The sequence below is a fragment of the Canis lupus genome, chromosome 20 (assembly GCF_011100685.1).
Source record: "Canis lupus familiaris isolate Mischka breed German Shepherd chromosome 20, alternate assembly UU_Cfam_GSD_1.0, whole genome shotgun sequence".
NCBI lineage: Eukaryota > Metazoa > Chordata > Mammalia > Carnivora > Canidae > Canis > Canis lupus.
In genome coordinates this window covers 3,514,136-3,534,768 of record NC_049241.1, presented here as the reverse complement: position 1 = coordinate 3,534,768, position 20,633 = coordinate 3,514,136, and the positions used below count along the sequence as shown (strand labels likewise).

Below are 20,633 nucleotides of genomic sequence, written 5' to 3'. Positions count from 1 at the left end.
CTGGCTCTGAACTCCAATGACAGATGCTTGTAGTCCCTCCCAGTTCCCTCTTGCCTTCCACTGGTGTTGGTCCTGGTGACCCTGCCTCCTTCCCTGCCACATCCCACCCTCCACAGTGGCTCCTAGGGTCCAGGCCTGCCCTGCCCCATGTCCCTGCCCTTCCTGGGCCTCCCAAGGCTCCAGGCCTGTTGAGCCACAGGTCTTCCCCAGCACACCTTCCCCTGTTCCTTCACACCTGGTGTCCCCTCAGCCCAGCACAGCCTTCCCACTAAGGGAACACATTAGTCACAGAACACTGTTCACTGAACACATGTTTTTCCCATGTCGGCTGTGCCCCAGCATGACAGTGGGAAGCACTGGAATTGACCCAGGGGCTCCAGGGGCTCATTGCTAAATAAGCTCGGAGCTAGAGGGGGGGCAGGCATTATCCAGGCCAAGCGAGGGATGAGAATCAGGGAGGACTTGCCTGTGTTAAAGGCCCTGAGGTGGCCAGTTTGAGGCACTCTCAGACGTCCATGTAAGTTCAAGGTGGGGATGGTGGCCATCCTGCACATTGACTTAGAGCCAAATCCTGCCCTTTCCTGCCCCAGCTTCCTTCCTGAGCTGACTTTACAGTCGGAGACCTTGAGTCTGCATCCTGCTCTGTCACTACTGAGAGCTGTGTGCCCTGGACCAGTGGCTTCCCCTCATGGTGCTTCAGTTCCCTCATATGTGAAATGGGGCAGAGGCTGTGCAAATAATAGGCTTTGGGGAAATCTAGATGAGTATGTATAAGGCACCTGAAATAGTACATGGTCACTACTCAATGTGCACTGCTATTTCTTATTGTTATGATCATTATTACCCCTTTGGTTCAAAGCTGATAAGTCTTTCGGAGGCAATATTCGCTAGTGGATCAACTCACAGACTGTGCCGTTAAATTTGGGAGTCAGGTGAAGTGCCAGCTCTCTACTTGCCTGCTGTGTGACCTTGAGTGAGTCACTTAACCTCTCTGGGCTGCATTTTCCTTCCTCCACAGAGTGGGAAAGCTCATTCTAAGAGACCCTCCCAATATGTGCTTGCACACGTTGGCATAAGCACAGACCCTGTACTTGACACCCCTCTCCTGGGTTACGCCAGTGAAGCAGGGATGGAAGGGAGAGAGTAGTGGCACAGGGGACGCTGTGAACATGCTCTTGCACACCTCTGGCCAATTTAGTTTGCTCCAATGAGCATGTGTTCCTTTTGCAATTAAAATAAAGGAGGCCCAGAGAGTGGAAAAGTTTAATGAAGTAAAGGTCTTGCCTGCCTCCTGGGACATCATGTGGATTCAGTGAGTCAGGATGTGTATAGTGATTGGAATGGGCCTGGTCTGTGGTACATGCTAATTAGATGTTAGTTGTTATAATAATAATAATAATAATAATAATAATACAAAATAAAATAATAATAATTATTATTATTACTAGAACCGTTCCTTTTCAAGCAGCTCTGCAAAATCACTCACATGGGTCATGTAACCTTGGGAGAGACGGGGGTCCCCTTTCATACTAGGGGTAGGGAGTAAGAAGAATCACATTCTAGGGAGGAAGGTGAGAAGCCCCGAGGTGGTTCTAGGCAAGGTGCCAGCCCCCTGGGCAGCTCCCACGTTTTTGTCTAGTGCTGCCAGCTTTGGGGGCTCCTCTGCATTGCGTTGGGGAGAGCAGGTGTCTCCCTTCAGTCTCACGACTGGAATGCCCTTGAAAGTCTGAGAGGCCTGAGGTGCAGGGAAGGGATGTCTGGGTGGAAACTGAATCAGGGCCACGCAGTGGAGTCTGTAAGTGTGACAACCAGCCCTTGTCCAGCTCTGACAGGTTTGAAGGCAAGGGACAGAGCTCCCTGAGACCAAGAGGTGGGGGTTGCTCTTATGCGCCATGGAGCAGATGGCTGAGAGGCATCTCCCTTCCTGCAGACTGGGACCCCCAGCACCGGCTCAGGGAGAAGCAGGAGGATTGGGTTTTATTTTTAAGATGAAGAAGACCTTAAAAGAGTCCTGTAAGCATTTCACAGAATGGGTCTCAGTAGATGTCATTTGCATAACAAGTATCTAAATCATCAGTAATGGGGAGGAAACTGCAAATAAGGACAAGCAGAAACATTCTGGAAGCAGAGCCTTTGAGTACCTATTTCAAGTCTATGACAACGCCCACCCGTGGGTTTGGGGTTCTTGAAAGAGGAGGGGGAAGGGAACAGCCTTGGGTGTGATGGGGGGTTGGGGTTGATCCAAGCCTCATATGTTTTTTTTCTTTTTTTTTTTGCCTCATATGTTTTTGAGTGGCACTTTTTAAGAAAAAGAACGCAGAAATATTTGTCAGCTCTAAGGAAGGGCCATACAAGTGAGGGTCCTATGGTTTCAGCCGCTGTGGCTCCCTGGTGAGTCAAACCCAGGGTTGTAGTAGGAACTTTGTCCATATGGCTGCTGTGCCCCAACAACCTGTGTGACCTTGACCCGACCGTCTTCCCTGCATGGATCCCATGAGATGCATCTGAAGTCCCTGTTCATGCTCAAGAAAGAGACAGCAACAACACTGAGGATTTCCTCCTTGGGGAGAGATAAATGGCACAAGGCTTTTTAAAGACTCCAAATAGGCTGCTGTACCATATTTAAATGCTGTTTTGATTCATGCACCCATTAAGCTACTTTATAGCTGACTAATGCGTCTCTTATTTTTATTCTTGTTTCAAAGCTAATTGCGTATCATACAAAGATGCCAATAATGTGGTAAAACCTCCTATTCAACTAAAGCAGACCTCCTCTCCGTTGACTGCAAGTCCTCCCCACCCCCCACTATCATCCACTCTACTCTGGCATGAACTATGAGTGTGATGTGTGCGTGCGTGCACACTCTTGGGGTTTCTCCTTCTGCAGTCCTCTTCCCTCCATAGTTTATGCTGAATACACTGACATGCACAAGTATCAGTGCTCAAGCTAGTGTGTTGCTATGATGGCTTTGGTTGTAGCTCCACTATAGCCCACTCCCATCCAAATCAAATCAGCATCAGGTCTGGTTTGACTCAGGGGCTCAAATTACGTTATCAGGAGTCACCTTAGCTCTGCTTTCCATGTCAGTCTCTCTGTCTGGTCAGTTTCCTGCATGTAGGAGGCCTGACAGCTGCCCAAGGAAAGAGAGCTTCTCACTCACAAAAGTTCTGTTGCAAGTCCAGGAATGGGTTTGCTTGGGCCCAAGGGGTCACATGTCCAGCCTTGAATGGGTTACTGAAACAAAGGGATGAAATCCACTGATTGGCAAGATCTGGGTTATGTGCTCACCTTTTGATTTTGATATTATAGAGAGTCAACATCTCCCCAAATCATATAGACTAGAAAAGGCTGAGGGGCAAGGTCTTCAAAGGAAAAAAGAGATATTATTGGCATAAGATGAGGAAATAGGGGTAGGAAAAATAGTCACAGATATCTACTGCCCCATCCAGGGATCTGAAGGGATAAGTTCACCCCACAACTGGTGGAAAACCCAAATCAAAACCCCTAAGAACCACACAGAACACCAGGTGTCATGGAACCTGGAACTGAGAACCAAATGGAGGCAAGAGAGTAAAACCAAGCAAAGGCTTCCCTGCTGGGGCTGCTGGCCTGGGGGACTGGGGGATGGACAGAGGCATAGGTGCCCAGGCACTATGTCAGGAACCCAGACACTGGTAGGAAAAAGCAGGCAGGAAGGCATAAGGATGAGAGCCTCTCAAGAAATTCTCCTGAGTGTCTATTAGAAATGTAACATCTTGAGCCCCACTCCAGACCTCTTACATGGGAATCTGAATTTTAACCCTATCCCCAGTTGATTCACATGCACTGCTGGTCTATATTAGACTCATCTTGTATCTCTTAGCCCTCACATGCAGGGGTGGTAGGACCTATGTGAGGTCTTTATTTCAGACTTCCTGGAAGACAGTGTGGTCATGTGTATGAAGGAACCCTAAAAATTTTCATGCTGTTTGAGGGAGCCAGTATTTCTACTTCTGATACTGTTGTTAACAAAATCACAAGAGGCAGAGACAAAAAAAAAATACTATGCACTATAATATAGTGCATATGAAAAATACTATGTACTATAAATAATACTGTGGTATTATTTATACTCAGAAACTACTACATATTCACAAATAGGAAAGGGCAAAGTCAAGTATGACACATTAAATATTGACCATTATGTTACCATTTGAAATATTGCTTTAAAAGAAATTTTCAAGGAATATAGTGATAAACCAGACAGACAGTGCCTGGCCTCTTGGAACCAACATTTTACTGGGGAAAACAGATGATAAGTAAATGGACAAATGAAAGAATTTCAGACTGTGATGAGTACACTGAAGAAAGAATGGGATAATGTGGTAGAGAGTACTGGGTGGGTTTGGAGGGCTATTTAAATAGGGCCAATAGGGAAAGCTTGCCCCAGGAGCTGAGATTTAAAGTGAAATCTAAAAGATGAGAGGGAGCCAGCAAAATAAACATGTTGGAAAAGATCTTCCAGGAAGAAGGAATAGGAATCACCCAGGGTGCTGGAGCTGGGGAGCTTGGCTGTCTGAAGGATATAATGGAAGATGTGCAGCTGGAGTGGGGTAAGCCAGGAGGAAGCTGGATGCTGAGGAAGCTGGAGGAGGGAGCAGCCCCAAACTCTTCTGGCCTCATAGGCAGGGGATGGAGTGTGTCTTTTGTTCTTAGAGCATAGTGTTATGACAGTATATAGAGAAGCGAAGTGATATCAGTAAGACAGCAGAATAGTAGGACCTGGCCCTTATCTCCACAATAGAAACACTGATTTGGTGATCATCTACAGACAAAAATGGCTTTGTGAGAGCTCTGGAGTTCAGTTGAAGACACTGGGACCCTAGTGGACCACAAAATCCAAGATCAACCATATTGAAAAGGGAAAATATGTCTTTGCTTGCACCACCCCTCCCTAAGACCAACAAAACTCAGAGCCAAGAGAGATTCCCCCAGCCCATGACTTCTCCCACAGGAAAAATAATAAATGAGGGTCCAGCTTCGTGGCCTTTGAGGGCAATATCCAAAAGCCCTGCTTATCTTGACACACCAAAACATTGAGGAAATTGGTATGGTTGAATCATCTGAGAGCAGCTAAGAACAAGGAACAGGGTAGAGGCTCATAGCAATTAGTTATTATATATCCCCAAACCACAGTCCCTCACAGATAGTGCTCCACATACTCCCACAGGTGGCATGCAGATCTCAGCAGCCAGGGAGGATCTCAGCAACCAACTTTACAGGATTGAGAGAAGGTGCACAACTCCAAGACTGCTCCCTGAGGAGGGAGGAAGTGGAACTTGTACCCTTTGTCCTGGCATATTGATGCACTACTCTATGGAAAGGGGGTGGATGACTCTTGGCACTCAACATGGCTGTGTAGGATAGGGAAAGGCATAAAATCCTAAGACATAACTTTCAGAAGGGAGCGAAGGAAGTGTAACTTGCATATCAGGGCACTGCCCTAGGGAAAAGGAACAGGTAACTCTCTGTACCTGGCATGGCTCTGTGCAATTGAGAAAAGACACAAAATCCTAAGATTACTTCCCCGCGATGGATTGGAGTGGACATATCCAGAGAAAAGAGTTGAGAGATCTCTAGAATCTCTAGACAGGCTGACTAGTGAAGGTCTTTTCCTCTCAGAGCCAGGCCAGAAAACCTGGAAGGAACGACTACTTCTTCAAATTTGCAGACACCAACACAGGCTATAAGGATCACAAAGAATCAGGGAAACATGACATCAACAAAGGAAGAAAACAAGGTTCCAGTAACTGTAACTGACTCCAAAGAAAGGAAATCTAGGGGCAACTGAGTGGCTCAGTTGGTTAAGCATCTGCCTTCAACTCAGGTCATAATCTCAGGATCCTGAGATTAAATCAGGCTCCCTGCTCAGCAGGGAGTCTGCTTTTCCTTCTGCCACTCCTCCTTCCTGATGTGCACATGCTCTCTCTTTCTCTCTCTCTCCCTCCCTCCCTCCCTCCCTCCCTCAAAGAAATAAATAAAATCTTTTTTAAAAAGGAAATGGAGATCCATAGGTTGCCTTACAAAAACTTAGAAATCATGATCTTAAAGAAGCTCATTGCACTATGAGAGAATACAGACAACTAGAAAAGCAGAGAAACAATCAATATCAAAATGAGAAGTTCAACAAAGAGAAACAAAAAAGAGCCCAAACACAAATTCTGGAGCCCATACAATGCCTGAACTGAAAAATTCAGCAGAGAGCCTTAGTAGTAGACTTGATCAAGCAGAATAAAGAATCATTGAACTTGAAGACAGGATATTTGAAATTGTCTACTTAGAGAAGCAAATGAAAGATAAACAAAAAAGAGTTAACAAAGCCTATGGGACTTATGGGAAACCACCAAAAAAACCAATTTAACATAATGGGAGTTCTAGAAGGAGAAGAGAAAGTGAAGGGGGCAGAAAGCTTATTTAAAGAAATAACAGCTGAAAACTGCCCAAATCTATTGAGAGTAATGGATATCCAGATTCATGAAGTCCAAAAGATACAAAGTAGGTTGAATCTAAGAAGGTCTATACTGAAGCATATTAAAATTGTCAAAAGTCAAAGAGAAAATTTTGAAAACAGCAAGAGAAAAGCAACCTGTTGTAAATAAGAGAACTCCATTAAGATTTTCAACAAAATTTTTAGCAGGAAACTTGATGGCTTGCAGAGAGTGGAATAATATATTAAAAATGCTGAAAGAAAAAATCCACCAACCAAGAATACTGTACCTGGCAAAACTATCCTTTAAAAATGGAGGAGAGGTCCCAAACAAACAAAAATTGAGGGAATTTGTTAGCACTAGACCTGTCTTATAAGAAGCATTAAGGGGAGTTTGTCAACTTGAAATGAAAGGACACTAAGCAGCAACACAAAATATATGAAAGTATAGATCTTACTGGTACAGGTGAATAAATAGACAAAGAACAATACGATACTGTAATGACTGTACATAAATCACTTTTAACCCAAGTATAAAAGTTAAAAGAAAAGAGTATTAAGGATAACTATAACTACAGAAGTTTGTTAATGGGTGCACAATATAAAATATACAAATTGTGACTTCAATAACATAAAATGTTGAGTGGGATAAAAGTATAGAGCTTTTGTATGTGATTGAAATTAAAGAATTTGTGTCTTACTATTCTGCTGTCTTACTGATATCACTTCGCTTCTCTATATACTGTCATAACACTATGCTCTAAGAACAAAAGACACACTCCATCCCCAGCCTATGAGGCCAGAAGAGTTTGGGGCTGCTTCCCTCCTCCAGCTTCCTCAGCATCCAGCTTCCTCCTGGCTTACCCCACTCCAGCTGCACTCCAGTTGTCATCAACTTAAATGGAGTGTTATAACTATAAGATGTTTTATGTAAGCCTCATGGTAGCCACAAAGAAATACTTAAAGAAGATACACAAAATAAAAAAGAGAAAGGAACCAAAGTATTTAATACCAACAAATCATCAAATCTCTAAGGTAGATAGCAAAAGAGTAAGAGAGGAGCAAAAGAACTACAAAAGAGACAGAAAATGATTAACAAAATGCCAAAAGTAAGTCCTTACCTATCAATTATTAAGTGTAAGTTTAAGTGGATTAAACTCTTCAGTCAAAAGGCATAGAAAGACTGACTAGATAAAAAATATAGGTTCCAACTGTATGTTGTGTACAAGAGACTCACTTTAGCTTTAAGGACACACAGGGGCTGAAAGTGAAGGGCTAGGGAAAAGATACTCCATGGTAATCAGAAGAGAGCAGGGGGGTCTATACTTTATGAGATAAAATAGACAAAGTGAAGAACTGCTATAAGAGATAGAGAAGGTCATTGTATAATGATAACAGAATTAGTTCAAGAGAAAGATGTAACAATTATAAATATATATGCACCCAACATCAGAGTTCCTAAACATATAAAGCAAACATTGACAGATCTGAAGGGAGAAATAGATAGGCATACAATAATCGTGGGAGACTTCAATATTCAACTTTCAGTAATGGACAGAAAATCCAAACAGAAGATCAATAAGGAAATCACAGATTTGAACAACACTATAAACCATATGTACCTAACAGACATATATAGAACACCCAACAGCAGAAGAACATACATTCTCCTCAAGCATATACAGAAAATTCTCCAGGATAAATCACATGATAAGTCACAAAACAAGTCTTAACAAATTTAACAAAATGAAAATCATCCCAGGTATCTTTTCTGATCACCAATGGAATGAAACTAGAAATCAGTGACAGAGGAAAAAGGGAAAATTCACAAATACATGTAAGTTAAACAACATGTTCTTGAATAACCATTGGATCAAAGAAGAAACTAAAAGGGAAATTAGAAGATATTTCAGGACAAATGAAAATGAAAATACAGCATCCCAAAACTACAGGCTGACTTTGACTATATAAAAGGTAGAGAACAAAGCCTTGAGATAAACATGCAAAAATATTATAGCCATTACCTCCAGGTGGTGGAATTACAGCTGATTTTTTGTTTTTCTTATGCTTTTCTATATTTCCTCCATGTGAGAAAAAACAATAGAGGTGATTTCAGAATTTGAATTTGGACCAGTCACAGTGATTAGTTGCAGACAACAGAATCCACTCTTTCTAGTTTGAGCAGAGTGGGATTTATTCCTGAGATGGAGATTCCAGGACTACCAGGGGAATAAGCACCATGGTGCTAATGCACCATGACCAGGGACAACATGGTCTGGGTAATCACCTAACCCTGCCTGAGACTGTTGCCATGGAAACACCACTGCCTGTGATGCTCAGGCCCAGACACTAGAGCTTGCTGCTGCTGTGGGAGAACCAGACCTTTCCATTCCCTGCCAACCAGGCATCCCGTATCCACTACTCCTGTAGCTCACTTCCACCTTCCACCCTCGGGCAGGCATCTGTCCAGAGCAGCTGAGACCACCTGCAGAACCCTAGCTGCAAGGGTGTGTGGGAAATGTCGATTTCAGCTTTTCCAGAGACTAACTAATGTACAGCAAGGAATGGAAGGAGGGGATTGGTATGCATGTTTAATGAATCAGTCTTCAAGTTCCACTGAGAATCATAACAAGAGCCACAAAAATGGTCATGCCCTTGACCTTCTGAAACCCACCTGAAGGCTCAATCATGCAATTGTGTTGTCATAAGGACAGCAGAAGGCTTTCTCTTAGTCCAGAGAGCACTGGTCACTAGAGGTCCTAGCCATAGCCTCCTCAGCACACACTGGCCTGACTTCTCACTGCCAGCACCTCACTGCCTGGGGCCTTGCCTTGCTGCTAGAGATCCCTTGGCCACTTGTGCCGCAGGCTGAAGTGTGGAGACTTAGCAGCCCTGGGAGACTTCAGCCAGTACCCCAGCTGCCTTGCCTCTTGGCTGGGAGGGCTCTGCATTGGCCCCCAGGGCTTCCTGGTGGACCGGGTTCCAGTTGTCCACAATGGTGGACTCCCACAGTGGTGGGCTCCTGCATGGTGAGTGGCTTGATAACAGCCATGACTAGCTGCCTTCTCTTCCTTTTCTCACTTCCCTACCTCTTGCCTTCACCTCCCAAATAAACTCCATGCACCAGAATCCTTATCTCCAGGCAAACTAAGACACTGTGGCCTAAGCATGCGCAAATGTAGAGCCTCCTGCTGGCTCCCGGTGTTGGTTTAACAGGTGTGAGGCTGCATCTGTGACCTTGCATCTGTTCATGCCAATCTGGAAAGTCATCCTGTTCCTGGTTCTCACCCTCTTTGGCAGGGAACCAGAGGGCTCCAGTATGCTCCCAGCCACCTGCTACCTCACCCACACTGACGCCGTGACCATGCATGCACAGACAGGCATCACCCTCCCCAGAGTTCTCCCCAGCCCCTCTCTGCCCCTTCTCCCTATATCATTTATTACTCCTGCCCTAAGACCATGATGATGTGCCATGAGGTTCAAATAGGAAGCTGGGGTTCGAAACCTGCCATCCTTGGTTTAAGAGATAACTGCTGTGTGCTGCTGTTAGTGTGTGAGTTTGCAGCCAGCTCCATCACAGGTTCGCACAACAAACATCCCGCCACCTCCCGCAGCCTGGTGGGTACCAGGCCCTGTGCTGGGCTCTGGGACATATGGATGCATCATCTACTAGATAATCATCTTTCCCGCCTGCACGTCAGTTCTGCCCACGAGCAACTGCCCAGCAGCCTAGTGGCAGGGAGTGTGCATTCTCAAATTTCACCTTCAGTCACGTGGTGAGAAAAGCAGCTTATTAGTCAACCGCTCTGTGTCATGCATGCGCCTTGTCTCCTTACAGCATTCTTGGGGGCTGTTATCATCCCCAATCCATAGATGAAGAAACTGAGACTCAGAGTTTGAGTGACATTCTGAGGTCACTTGACAACTGTAAGGGGCGGTGCTGGGGCCAGGACCGGGAAGGTCTGGCTCAGGATCTGTTCTTATTCCCTGGTATGTCCTGTCTTCTCGGACAAAGGACATTCCAGAGCGATGGGCTCCTGTGTCCCTGCAACTCAGCCATTTACCCAGGAGCTTCTATATCATCTTAGCACTGGAGACTCTGCAGTGAACCTAGCAAGTCCTTTGTCCTCATGGAGCTTCCCCTTATTGAGGAAGACAGACACAGTAAAGAGGCTCGATTCAAATGGAACTGAGTGAAGGCTACCCAGCCGGGTGATGCGAGGGAGGAGGGTCTTTATTATGTGTAACAAATGACCCCCAACACTTAGCAGCTTACAGAGGCAACCATTTCTTGTCTTGGCATATGTGGGTCAGGAGCCCAGGAGCAGTGCAGCTGGGTGGTTCTGACTCAGGGGCTCTGAGATTGCCAGGCAGGCATTGGCTGGGGCTGCACCGGCGAGGGGCTGGGAAATGTACCCGTAAGCTCACTCGTGCGGCTGGTGGCAGACGCATCAGGTCCTCACCAAGTGGGTCTCTCCACAGCTGCTCACAGGACAGGGCAGCTGGCTTCCCCCAAGGTGAGAGGTCGAGATGGAGATTAAGAGGGAGACACACACACAGATGCACACGCACACATGTGCACCTGCACACACACGCATGTGCACATGTACTCATACCCATGCACATGTGCACATGCTTGCACACACACACACACACTGCTTGCTTTCTTCTCTATCATGGCTCTGATAAAATGAAAAACTAGGCTAGGGAAGCCTAGCCGAGTTTGCAGAAGGCGGCCAAAACAAAACAAGCGCCTCTCCTGCTGCTCCCAGGGATAGCCTGTGCTCACTCTTCTGTGGCTTGCTTTGTGCTTCAGGCTCCCTGAGGAGGAATCTGGAGAGTCTTCCAGCTAGCAGAGGGCTCATCTGCACCTTGTTGCATTCCCTGGTCAGGGAAGCATCACACATTTCTGTTGGCTATTCTGGTCTTCCCTCACCTGCCAGCAAAGGGAGCAGTGGTCTGTGTTGCAATGTACTAATGTCCACTTAGAATTGCTGGGCAGGGAGTCCACAGTCCTTCTAGAACAAGGGGTTTACATTCAAGCATTTGGAACATATTGGCTGGGAAATATGTGCTTTTCATTTTATTTGTTACCAGCAAGTGCTGAAGGGAGATTGGGCTACCAGGGGAGCCCACCTGGGACAACAGGTTTGGAGGTTTGAGGAACAAAGTAAGGACTCTGTCCTTGCTTTTAAAATAATAGATCACTCTGTTGAACAGTTGTTCATGTTTTCCATTTTAAAATGGTGGCTTATATGCACAGAGAACATATAGAATGTGTATACTCATACATATGTACGTGTGTGTACAGTTTAAAGATTCATTAGGGGGCTACTTGGTGGCTCAGTGGTTGAGAGTCTGCCTTCAGCCCAGGGCATGATCCCAAGATCCTGGGATCAGTCCCACATCAGGTTCCCTGCAGGGAGCCTGCTTCTCCCTCTGCCTGTGTCTCTGCCTCTCTCTGTGTGTCTCTCATGAATAAATAAAATCTTAAAAAAAAAAAAAAAAAGTTTAGTAGGGCATAGGCACCTGTATTCACTACCCAAGTCCAGCAGCCTGGAAACCATTTAATGTTCGTCTGACAGCAACTCCTCTGTGGGGTGTGACTGTTGCCCTGACTTTTGTGACAGTTGTGTCCCTGCTTGGCTTCATGGTGAGATGCTGAGTTTTGCCTGTTTTGCTTTAGTCAGGTGCATTGTGACATATGCCTTCTTTGGCCACCTAGGCCACTCACCCTGCTGCTGGGGACAGCTGGGGCTGGTGTGTTCCCCTGGCTGCTTGGTATCCCTTTTTTTGTGTGTGGATGGGCCACATTCATCCATTTTCCTGCTGTGACACACAGGCCCAGTCCAGCTCTGGGAGCACCGCACCCAAGGGCTCTGTCGTGTGTTTCACTTGTGTTTGTACCTGGCAGTGGGTCAGGGCGTGCTCTTCCCTTCCTGGGTAACACCATCTTTTCCATAATGGAGCACTTACGTGTGCCAGGCTGTGGGCTGTGATGAGCTGGGGAAGTGGGGAGTAGTATTAATTTGAACCATTATCCAAAGAAATCTAAGCTGCAGACTGGCACCTGCTCTGAGGGAGGGGCAAGCTGCCTGAGAGGCCTGAACAGAAGGGAAGCCTAGCCGAGTTTGCAGAAGGTGGCCAGAGATGCCCCTGAGTAAGGGACACAGTGGCGGAAAATGACCAATGGTCAGGGGGGTGCAGGCAGGAGGAAGAGTGTGTGCAAAAGCCCTGAGGCCAGAGAGGGTGAAGCTCCGGCTGCCATGGCACCATGTGCCTCGGACTGGAAAGCTTGCACGATGGACGTTGATTTTCTCACAGTTCTGGAGGCCAGCAGGCAGGCCGACGTCTGGCAGGGCTGGTTTCTGCTGAGGCCTCTCTTCCTGGCTTGCAGCAGGCCGCCTTCTCATGGTGCCATCATGGGGTGGAGAGCGAGTGAGCTTGGGTATCTCTTCCTCTTCTGGTCAGATCAGGGCCCCACCACTTCCCACCTCTCCTCACAGGCCCCTCTCCAAGCACAGCCACACTCGGCGGGGGGTGGGGGCGTGGGGGGTTGGAGGGCTGCGGCTATAACATATGAATGTGGGGGACATAAAGATTCAATCCATATCAGGGGTGAGGGAGATTTGAAGGACTAGAACATTCCTGGTGCAAGAGGTGAGTCAGCATTTGAGTTTCCACAAACCCTCCCCAAACTTAATGATCTGCAACAGCGAACTTCATTTCTTTACTCAGGAGTTCACGGTTTGGGCAGGACTTGGGGGTGCAGCTCCTCTGGGCTGGGTGTATATCAGATGAGGCTTTGCTACTGTGGCTGACAGCTGGGGGCTCTGCTGGGGCTGATGGCTGGGAGCCCCCTCCTCCTCCTCCTCTCCCTCCTCTTCCTTCCTCTCCTCCTCTTCCTCCTTCTTCTTCTCCTCCTCCTCCCCTCCGCTTCCTCCTCCTCCTCTCCCTCCTCCTCCTTCCTCTCCTCCTGTTCCTCCTTCTTCTCCTCCTCCCCCTCTTCCCCTCCCCCCTTCTTCTCCTTCCTCTCCTCCTCCTCCTTCTCCTCCTCCTCCTCTGTGTGGCAGCATGGGCTTCCTCTAAGCATGGCAGTTGGTTTCTAAGAGCAAGAAAGCCAAATTTGCCAGTCCTTCAAAGGTTAGGGCTGAAGATGGCAGGGTGCTACTTCTGCCATCAGGAAGTCACAGAATCCAGGTACAGCCACTGGCCACTCACATCACAAAACTTGTCTTTTTGTTTTTTTAATAAAAATGGTATATATTTAAGGTGAACCATGTGTTTCATTGTACATATATATAGTAAAACAATTACTACAGGCAAGCTAATTAACGTGTTTCTCCCCTCACATAATTGTCTTTGTTTTTTATGGTGCTAGCACCTGAAATCTATTCTTGGCAAATTTCTAGTACACCACACAGCGTTATTAACTGTAGTCACCATGCTGTACATTAGATCTCCAGATTTGCTCATCCTACAAAATCTGCAAACCTGTACCCTCTGACCAACATCTGCCCATTTCTGCACACCTACTCCCCTCACCTCCCCACCCCTGATGAACACACAGACCTGTCTTCTCTCAGCCGTGTGCTGTGTAAATGCTGCCACCACTTGGGTTTGGCATCACTTCCTAGGCCACATATTCTCTTGCCCTCGGAGCACATGCTGGTCCGCTCTTTCCTCAAGGCAGCACAACCCCAAATAGTGAGGATACAGGGCTAGGGCACATCAAAGCTGTGAGAGTTCGAGCCAGTTGTCCCAAATGCCACCGTCTGGAGCTGGTGCGTTGGTGACCAGCACACCGGGGCTTCATGACTAGAGCTGTGTGTGTGAGTGTGTGTGTTTGTGTGAGTGTGTGTGTGTGTGTGTGTGTGTTCCTAGAGTGAGGTCCAGGGCTTTGGATCAGATTCTCTTGATGTGTCTCTCACCCAGAGAAGGGTGCCAAGATCATGACAACAGACTTGATTTGAATCCATCTCTGTAGCATGGATGTGAGAGGTGGTAGTTGACCTGGCCTCTCCGAACCCACCTCAGAGAAGCCACAGTTTATCACGGGCCCCAGTCACCACCTGCCACCTAGCAGGAGTCTGGGAACACAGTCACCCAATTCACTTACTCTTCTGTTTTATTTCTTCAACTTATGGAAAACTTCAAACATGCATAAAAGTAGGCAAAACAGTGTAAGATCCCCCCACACCCCATATACCCAAAGTCAACAATTATCAGCCCACTGCTAATCTTATCTATTCCCCTACCTTCTCCATTTCATATTATATTTTTCCAACTTTTAATAAAACAGCACATATACTGAAAGTGTTCATGTCCTAAGTGTGTGGCAGGGTGGGTGTTCACACCTGGGCCCCCAGTAGAGTTTTTGGTACCCAATTCCAACATGTGTGCAGAGGGGGTGAGTTCCCACACCACTGAGCCATTCTCCAACACCAGCTGTGTGTCCTACAATTGAACTCAATTCTGATGCTCTCTACCTGGAGATAGCCTCAGATCCCACAGGTCAAGTGCTCAGTCCTACAAGGCTGCCCACCTCCCCCCACCAACACACTTCAGACACCAGTCGCAAGCTTAGCTTGTTACCTGTGCTCCTGACCAACTGGCTATAAATCAGAGGTTCCTGTGACTTCCCCTTGGGTTCAATTAATTTGTTGGAGTGGCTCACAGAACTCAGGAAACCAGTTTACTCATTAAAATACTGGCTTATTCTGAAAGGATATAACTCAGGAACAGCCAAGTAGGGGCGATGCACGGGGCAAGGGGCACAGAGCTTCCATACCCTCTGGGAGTGCCACTCTCCCTGAATCTCTGTGTGTTCATGAACTGGAAGCTCTATGAACTTCCTTCATAGAGTTTTTATGGAAGCTTCATTACATAGACCTGATTGATTAAATCATGGGCTATTGGTGATTGATTCAGCCTCCAGCCTTTTCTTCCCTCCCTGAAGGTCAAGGGGAGGAGCTGAAAGTTCCAACCCTTTATTCCAGGTTGTTTCCCCTGGCAACCAGCCCCCATCCTTACCTGCTTTTCAAAGTCACTTCATTCACCTGAACCTAGTTATGGTAGAAACAAGACACTCATTTCACTGTAAATGGCTCTTGAATGATTTCAGGCACTGAGGACAAGAGACCAAATATTAGAACAAAAGATGTTCCCATTGCTCAGGAAATTCCAACGGTTTGGGAGTGCCTGGGAGGCTCAGTTGGTTGAGCATCTGACTTTTGATTTCAGCTCAGGTTATGATCTCAGGGTCATGGGCTCGAGCCCCACGGCAGGCTCCATGCTCAGCAGGCAATCTGGGTGAGTCTCTTTCCCCTCTCTCTCAAATAAATAAATCTTTTTAAGAAAGAAAGGAAGAGAAAAAGAGAAAGAAAGAAGATTCTAAGAGTTTGGGGTGCTCTGAGCCAGGAACTGTGGACAAAGGCCAAGCATATATGAGAAAAAAAACATTTTGGTAATTTTGCACCTGGGTAACCAGGGCCTGGATCAGGAGGCAAACAGCTGCAAGCAGGTGCATGAACAGCACCTGCAAGCCCCCAGGTGCTTCGGTCACCCGGCCAAGGAACCTCCATCCTGACCTCCAACAGGACAGATGGGGTCTGGTTTGCCTGTGTACTTACACAGCCCCTGGGGGGCCTCAGTCATCTCCCACACAGGGAGGACCATGCTGGGCCTGCCAGGTTGCTGTGAAATCAGAAACATGGGTCAGGTCCCAGCCCTGGGCTTGGCACCTTGTAAGGACTGAGTAAGGGGTGTCTCTCATCATCATCCTCATCATTGGCCTTATTTCTACTTCTGCACTGGCTGAGCTGGGCAGGGGCCCGTGGTTAGAGCTGGAGACAGCTCTAGAGACAGCAGTTAGAGCTGGAGACAGCTGGAACCTTCCAGACAGCTGACAACTGCTGGTGTTTAAGATCCTTTATGGCATCCTGGAGAAACTTCTCTGCACCAGGTCATCAGTTAGCTTGAAAGACAACGTGGTTACATAAAATCTGTAACAGACACAGCAGACATAGGGAAAGGGCACGGGGTGTTCTTCTAAGATCAGCAAGGCTGGCCCCGTGGGAGAAGCCACTGGGCTTCTGTGCTGATGGGGCCATGTCTCTAGTCTGTAAAATTACTGAAAAAGGCAATTTGAAAAAAAAAAAAAAAAAAAGATGATTTTGGGTTAAAGTGTGTTTTTATTTCTATAGCTCACTGGCAGTAAAATCCAATTTGGGACGTCCAGGGATTAGATTCCCGAATGCTTGCTCTTAGCCCTTTGCTCCTTCAGACCCTGGGAGCCTGGCCGTGGTTTTAAGCCCTTAGCCGGGAGCATTTTAATCCCCAAGTCCCTTTCCTTTGGTTTACAGAGCGCGAAGTCACCGCTGTCAATGGATGCCGTGTATGGTGTATTTCAGCCTCTGTGAAAGTTCAAGTGTGCACGATACGATCTAATTGTCCAGTTCCTTGACATTCAGGCTTGTCTCCTTTGTAAAGTGGTGTAATTGATTTCTGGGTACTTGAAAATAGAGCTGGTAGTGGGGATATATGCTGGAAATACCAAGTAGAGGATGCAGTGAGGCCACTACACCATCCGTACTCACTTATTCCTCCCACCGCTGCCCCCCGGGGCCCAGGGCTCAGAGTTCTGGAACCACAGGCTGCCCTCCAGGGTTGGGAAATGAGCCTAAAGCTTCCAGGAGGAGGTGGCTTTCAGGGCAGAGTTCCAGGTCAAAAGCCCAGCAGTGTGACCCCCTGGGGGCTGGGCTTGGGGGCAGTCTGCTGAGGCTAGAGAAGGGATCCCAGGGTAGCTGGGGACCTCACGGGTCCCCACATCTAGCATCCTCCTGCGGATCTCCCAGAGTGGGCTGTACTTGCATTGCATGCTAAAAGTGTGTTCTCTCTCTTTGCAGGTCTGAAGGAGAAAGCTCCCGGAGTGTCAGGTATGTGTGTCATCAGCCTCCCCTTGTGCCTCTGTGTCCTGGGAGCGGGGACTTCAATGAAACCATGTGCTTCGATTTCTCTCTGAGGAGGTCTCACCAGGTCAGAGCCCTTCTCCCTTGCTGCCCCTGGCCCTGGCCTGCCACTCCATGACCTTGGCCATGCTCTGTCTGCTGGCTCGTTGTCCTCAAGCAAGAGTGCTGCTTTACTGTGCAGGCTTTCCTGATTCTAGAGTGACCTTCATGGGGGTCACCCGGCTTGGTGGTTGTTCTGTCCCCTTCAGGGCTGTGGTGGTGTCCGATTTACCTAGACTGTGACATATCTAAGACCAGAAGCTTCTCTGCTCAGATAGCCCCTGAGACTAGACTGAGCCAGATGGGGCAAGTCTTTGGGATGTTTGGTGGAGGGGCGGGCTCCTACCAGCCATAACCAAGGCAGTGTGTCTCCATAGTGCATGGAGCAGATGCTGCTTGCAATTGAGACCCTGCCTCTCCCCACCCCTACTAGTGGAGGGTCAGGGGTCGGCATGGAGTGGGGTCACAGCTGGGGATACTGACTGACTGGATCAAGGAGAGGGCTTAGTAGGAACCAGAACCCCAGGGTGCTAGCCTCTCAGCCCAGGGGGCTGGGGCCAGGCAGTTCTCAAAGCCTGAATTGGGGAATCAAGAAGACCATGAGGGATAAGAGACAATGGGCTGGTGATGAGTGTGGAAGAAGCGGGAAGAAGTCAGGAGGCCCTTTAAGAGCCACAAGGATGGCCAGGCCCATTGGCAGCAGATGGGATTTCAGATTTCTGGATGGTTTGAAACGCACTGTGACCAGGCTGGGGAGACAAGATGCTCATCCTGGGCCTGGATGGAGCTGGGAGTTTCAGGCTTGGGTGGGGTTCTATAGGCAGCCCAGGGAGAGAGAAATGCAGGTGGATGATGGTGGCTGCATCCCCAGGAGGCTCCCGGAAGCAGCATGGGGAGCCCCCATTCTGTACCCATCACTTGGCTTTGGCTTAACCCAGGAGGCATGGATGGTGGTCCTAAGCCAGGAAGGCAGAGGGCAGTGGGAGGGCTGGGCCTAAAGACCCTCACTGGGGCAGGGTCCCAGCAGGAAGCAGAGGCACACTCAGGGTGGGGGGGATGCTGAATAGTGTCATACAAGGGCTACCAACGGGGTGAGGGCTGCACTGAGAGACAGAGGATGGCCAAGACCAGGAGATGCTGGGGGAGGTGCAGCTGGGCATTCTGGATCGATAGCCCACTCTGAATATGTGCAGCTGTGCGAGCCAAGGGAGGGTGCCCTCAGTGGGCTGATGGGGAAGAGGCCCCAGGTATACTGCTTTTGTGAGCAAAGCAAGGGGCAGGACTTTTCTTACATTTTGGGTAAGAAAAGTCAGATATAAGAACATGGTTTCTTGCTTATAACATTTGCATAAGTAAACGAAGACAGGAGATGCAAGCGGTACTCAGAATGGTCCCTTGGCAGGTAGGGAGCAGGGGCGGGCAGGGACAGGGTGGCTGTGAGCCTCCTCAAAGCGTGTGCTGTGCTGTTGCTTGAGCTTGGAACCACACAAATGTATTACCTATCCAGAATATTTGTTAAAAATAAAGAGCCGTCTGAGGAGAGGTTGGGTTGCCGAGAGGTAGTGAGCATCCCATCACTGGGGTATGCACTGACATTGGAAGGGGACTCATGGAGAATAGGAAGGAGAAGCCCCTCAGCACCACTCTTCATTGCCTCTCGCTGCTCTGGGATCTGAGCTCCCCCCTCTGTTTGATACACTCACCCAGAAGGTGTTAATGACACTTCACGAGATATCCTGAGACCAGTGGGCTTTCACTATACGTTCAGCCAAGTTCCTGATTGAATGGGTGCTGGGAGACGTGTGTGCAGTGGGCGTTTGGCCCTAAAGAGAGCTGAAGTACCCTGCCCACCCCTCCCGCCCCCTCAGGGCTGTGTGGTGGGCTGTCAGGAACCTGATTTGGGGGGCATCTGGGTGGCTCAGTGGTTGAACATCTGCCTTTGACTCAGGGTGTGATCCTGGGGTCCTGGGATCAAGTTCTGCATCGGGCTCCCCACAGGGAACCTGCATCTCCCTCTGCCTATGTCTCTGTCTCTCTCTGTGTGTCTCTCATGAGTAAGTAAATAAAATCTTTAAAAAAAAAAAAAAAAAGGGAACCTGATTTTGCAGGGCAGTTATTGGAACAGAGCCCTGAAGTAGGAGTATGATTCTCTGCTCTGGGGAACGGCGGGAAAGACATTTCAGTGGGGAGGAACAGCATGTGCAAGGACCTACGTGGTGAGAATAAGGAATGGCTTGGGAATGGGAGGAGGGACTGTATGCAAATTGAAACATATGTTCACAGCTCGAGCCAAATGGTTCTCAGCAGGACACTTGGAGATGAGGAGCTGGGCAAGGAGGAGAACTGATAGGAGTCCAAGCAGAGGAAGCTGCATCTAAGTTTCTCTAAGGCTCAAGAATCCAACCCCGTAGAGACTTCTACTCTGCTGTGTAAACTCTTGGGAACAGGCCCAGAGACCTTTAGGACTCGTGGTAGAAGCCACTGCTAGGACTTTGAGATGCTGTTGTCAGGCCTTGATGGCATTTCTGTCCCAGGCCAGGCATGTGTTTTGTCCCTGGGGAGCTGTCACCACAGGGGTCAGGTCTCTGACACATGTCACACCCTCTGCTCAGCTCACTAGCACAGGGTGGGCACAGGGGCACAGGACAGGAAGCAAACTCATGGACAGTTCAGATCTGACCCACTGTCCATGTTTCAGCACTCCCCCCAGACAGCTGCAAAATTTGTTTCCCAGGGAAAAGTGACCCTGATGTCCCCTCCTAAGGGGCCCCTGGTCTTCTGCTGAGTGTTCTCTCCCATGGGCCCACCAAGGGGGAGTGTTCTTTTTTTTTCTTTTTTTAGATTTTATTTATTTATTCATGAGAGACACACAGAGAGAGGCAGAGACAGGCAGAGGGAGAAGCAGGCTCCCTGTGGGGAGCCAGATGCAGGACTTGATTCCAGGAGCCCGGGGTCACAACCTGAGCTAAAGGCAGATGTTCAACCGCTGAGCCACCCAGGTGCCTCCAAAGGGAGTGTTCTAAAACTCAAATCTGATCACAGTGACTGCCTCCTGTGCACCCCCCATCACTCCCCCACCCTGCTTCACCCTCTGGGGAGCCCTGTTGTCCATCATCATAGCTGTGGCTCTCACTGAGGTCCCTGGGCCCAGCACCTC

The 20,633-nt window shown here is 48.2% G+C and overlaps 1 protein-coding gene across 1 annotated transcript in view; it reads left to right on the top strand.

The window, feature by feature from the left end:
- The window catches only part of IQSEC1 (IQ motif and Sec7 domain ArfGEF 1), a 377,843-nt gene that overhangs the window by 107,108 nt on the left and 250,102 nt on the right, over window positions 1–20,633 (top strand). Inside the window, 1 exon segment of the mRNA XM_038565515.1 lies at window positions 17,375–17,404. Within this exon segment, the coding sequence (XP_038421443.1) occupies window positions 17,375–17,404 (30 nt within the window).